This window comes from Manacus vitellinus, unplaced genomic scaffold, assembly GCF_001715985.3.
Source record: "Manacus vitellinus isolate BGI_N305 unplaced genomic scaffold, ASM171598v3 scaffold_162_pilon, whole genome shotgun sequence".
In the NCBI taxonomy this organism is placed as follows: Eukaryota; Metazoa; Chordata; class Aves; order Passeriformes; family Pipridae; genus Manacus; species Manacus vitellinus.
The window spans coordinates 107973-111854 of NW_021939145.1; the positions used below are offsets into that span (position 1 = coordinate 107973).

Consider the following 3882-nt stretch of genomic DNA (forward strand, 5'->3'; position numbering starts at 1 on the left):
CTTGGACTCCATGAGAATCCAGAGAGAACCAGCCTGGGAGATGGGATTGGCTGGTCAGTGTGACCCGCTGATGGTTCAGGAAGGACGGACCCCCAGCCCCATCCTGCCCCTCTCCTGCCTCCCTCTGCTCCCACAGCCCTGCCTGAGCAGCTCCAGGAGCTCCAGGGGCTTTCCCGATCCTCGGGAGGAGGTTTCCTGCAGTGCCATCCCTGGAGCCCTCGTGGGAGCCAAGTGCCACCCTCTGTCACCACCTGCAGGTGTGACAAAGCTGCAGGGAGCAGGAAGGGCTGGGAGAGCTCTGGGATTGCTCCAGAGCAGAGAGGATCCACCCAGCAATCCCGCTGGGATGGCATCAGCCATCCAGTTTGGAGCAAGGAGAGGGAGAAATCCTGGAGCAAAGGAGGCTCAGGGGGGACCTTCTGGCTCTGCAACCCCCTGACAGGAGGGGGGAGCCGGGGGGGGCGGGCTCTGCTCCCAGGGAACAAGGGACAGGAGGAGAGGGAACGGCCTCAGGCTGTGCCAGGGGAGGCTCAGGTTGGATTTGGGGAAAATTTCTTCATGGAAAGGGCTGTGCAGCCCTGGCACAGCTGCCAGGGGAGGGGGGATGTGGCACTCGGGGCCATGGCCAGGGGTGTCCCTGCAGTGCTGGGGGAGCTCCGTGCTCTCCGAGGGCTTTTCCATGCTAAGTGATTCCGTGATCCATGAGCTGTGCCGGAGCCTGGCAGACACTGCAGACCCTCCCCAGGTGGGCCCAGCCTATGGAAAAACCCAGGAAAAACCCCGGGATGTCCCTTCCACCCCCCGGGATGTCCTTTCCCCCCCGGGATGTCCTTTCCCCCCCGGGATGTCCCTTCCACCCCCCCCAGGACTAAGGAATCTCCCCGGGCAGGTGGAGGAGGAGCTGCAGGAGCAGGAATTCCTCGATCGATGCTTCCAGGAGATGCTGGAGGAGGAGGACCAGGACTGGTTCATCCCGTCCCGGGACCTGCCCCAGGGCGTGGGGCAGCTGCAGCAGCAGCTCCACGGGCTCTCGGTGGGGGACGGCCACGGCTCCGAGGACATTCTGGTGAGGGGATGTGCCCCTGGACCATCCAGGGCCAGGCTGGGTGGGGCTTGGAGCGACCTGGGACAGTGGGAAGTGTCCCTGCCCGTGGCAGGGCTGGGGCTGGGTGGGCTCTGAGGTCCCTTCCAGCCCCAACCGTTCCGTGGGTCCCTGGAGTCGCTCCCTGGGATGGGGCTGCTGCTTTCCCACGTGCACAGCACGAACAGGGAGACTGAACCCACGGACTGTCCCTGTGTTCCCCCAAAACCCAGCCTGGGAGCAGAGACCTGGGAGCTGGGGGATGGTCTGGCTCATCCCGGGCCTGTGGGGCCACGAGGATCCTGCGGGGTGTGGGGGTTTGGGGTGTGGGGGTTGGGGTGTGAGGGGCTTTGGGGTGTCAGGATTTGGGTGCAGGGGTTTGAGGTGCAGGGGTTTGGGTGCAGGTCCATCCTTGGAGTGCAGGGATTTGGGGTGCAGGGGTTTGGGGTGCAGGTCCATCCTTGGGGTGCAGGGATTTGAGGTGCAGGGATTTGGGGTGCAGGTCCATCCTTGGGATGCAGGTCCATCCTTGGAGTGCAGGGATTTGGGGTGCAGGGGTTTGGGGTGCAGGTCCATCCTTGGGGTGCAGGGATTTGAGGTGCAGGGATTTGGGGTGCAGGTCCATCCTTGGGATGCAGGTCCATCCTTGGAGTGCAGGGATTTGGGGTGCAGGGGTTTGGGGTGCAGGTCCATCCTTGGGGTGCAGGTCCATCCTTAGAGTGCAGGGATTTGGGGTGCAGGTCCCTGGAATGCAGCTCCCTGGGGAATCCCGGCCTCTGATGGATCCCTGTTCCCTCTTCTCTTCCAGAGCAAAAGCAACTTGAATCCAGATGCCAAGGAGTTTGTGCCGGGTGTGAAGTACTGACAGGCCTGGAGAGAGACTGAATCCCTGCTCCAGGGAGTGCCAGGGGATAGAGGGGGACAGCCCGGCTGGACTCGGCGCCGGGATCTGCTCCAGCTTCAAGTACCTGTTTTTTTCCTCCTTTATTTTTTTTTTAACACTTTGTATTGTCCCATCACCTTTTTTTGGCGGTTTTTTGCTTCCTGGGACGTGTGGCCCTCTGGGCCTGTCCTGGATTCCAGCCTCCCCCTGCTCCAGAGGCCCATCCCTGCGTGTGCTTCAGCCCTGCTAGTGGGAAAATCCCGGGAAAATCCCGGGAAATGGGGTGTGCTCGTTTCAGTAGGATTTTTAGGGATCCCCTGCCAGCAGCCAGCCCGGGCTGGGAGCTGCACCCGCCTTCCCCCATTCCCTTAAAGCGGATTCCTTCACTCCAGGTGAAGTGCACCAAGCTGGGATCCCGAAATTCCCCCGGGCAGGAGCTGCCCTGGCTCCACGGTGGAAGCTGAGCACTCATTCCCACATTCCCGTGCTGGCAGGAGGGTCCTTCCTGCTCCAGCAGTTCTGGGGGTGCTCGGGGGGGCCCAGACCCCCCAGGCATCCACCCCTGGGAAGGGCAGCTCCTCCCAAACTCCCCCTTAGGGAATTCCCTCCCCAGCTCTTGAGCTCATCCAGCACTACAGGCCATGGCTCTGAAGCCTCATCCTAATTCCTCTGGGATACAAATCCATTCCTGGCACAAGGGGAGGGGGGGGTGGAGCAGCTTCCCTGGGGGAGGAGCGGGATCCTCCTTTGGGATGAGCCTGAGCCCCGAGGAGCCCCCAGGAGGGATGTTTTTGGGAGGGGATGGGCAGAGCCTGGTGCTGGTCCCTTTTCCAAGGCTCTGGTGCTGCCCTAGGGCAGAGCCCCTGGAGCAGCTGCTGGAGCAGGATCTGTGTCTCCCTCAGCTGAGCTCCTGGGAACCTCCTTCCCCACCCATGGGAGCTGCAGCTCCCAAGCCACGGCCCTGGGCACTTCCAGGGGTCTAAATCATGGGCTTCACGGGATCCTTTGGAGAGCCAGGGCTGGAAATCCCCTTCCAGGGCAAGTGGGAGCTCCTGGGGGTCAGGAATCCCTGTCCAGGGAATACAGGCATGTCCCAGGGCCAGAAATCCCTGTCCAGAGAAAGCAGGACCTCCTTGGGGTAGGAAATCCCCATCCAGGAAAAGTGGGAGCTTCCCAGGTCAGAAATCCCTGAGAAAGCAGGAAGTTCCCAGGGTCAGAAATCCCTATCCATGAAAAGTGGGAGCTCTTTGGGGTCAGCAATCCCTGTCCAGGGAACACAGGAGCATCCCAGGGCAAGAAATACTCATCCAGAAAAATCAGGAACTTCCTGGGGTTGGAAATCCATGAGAAAACAGGAGCTTCTCCAGGTCAGAGATCCACATCCAGGGAAAGTCAGAGCTTCCCAGCTCAGAAATCCATGAGAAAGCAGGAGCTGCTCGGGGCCAGAGATCCTTATGCAGAGAAACCAGGAACCTCCTGGGGTTGGAAATCCACATCTGGGGAGAGCAGGAGCCTCCCAGGGTCAGAAATCCCCATCCAGGGGAAGTTGGGAGCTCCTTGAGGCCAGAAATCCCTATCCATGGAAAACGGGAGCTTCTTGGGGTCAGAGATCCCTGTCCAGAGGAACCAGGAGCTTTCTGGGGTTGGGAATTCCTATCCATAGAAAGTGGGAGCTCCTGGGGGTCAGAAATCCCCCCGTCCAGAGAAAAAGGGAGCCCGTCAGGGTTATAAATCCATGGAAAGCAGGAGCTGCCGATCCAGGACAATTAGCACAGTTCCCGCTGGATGAGCCGCTGCTCATCCGTGTAAATCCCCCTCCCGGGCGCGGTTCCTCCCCCATTCCCGGCCCTAAAGGAGCCGCTAATGGATCGGGACGGGGATCCTGATGGCCATTAACTCGTGGGGCCGTCGGACCGTG

General features: G+C 61.0%; 1 protein-coding gene across 1 annotated transcript in view; it reads left to right on the forward strand.

Moving 5' to 3' along the window:
* The window catches only part of PAIP2B (poly(A) binding protein interacting protein 2B), a 6031-nt gene extending 2155 nt beyond the window's left edge, over positions 1 to 3876 (forward strand). Inside the window, exons 2-3 of the mRNA XM_029958633.1 lie at positions 890 to 1066; positions 1890 to 3876. Coding sequence (XP_029814493.1) covers positions 890 to 1066; positions 1890 to 1946 — 234 coding nt within the window. The 3' untranslated portion in view covers positions 1947 to 3876. The remainder of the gene's footprint in view (positions 1 to 889; positions 1067 to 1889) is intronic.
* Positions 3877 to 3882: the final 6 nt, after the last annotated feature.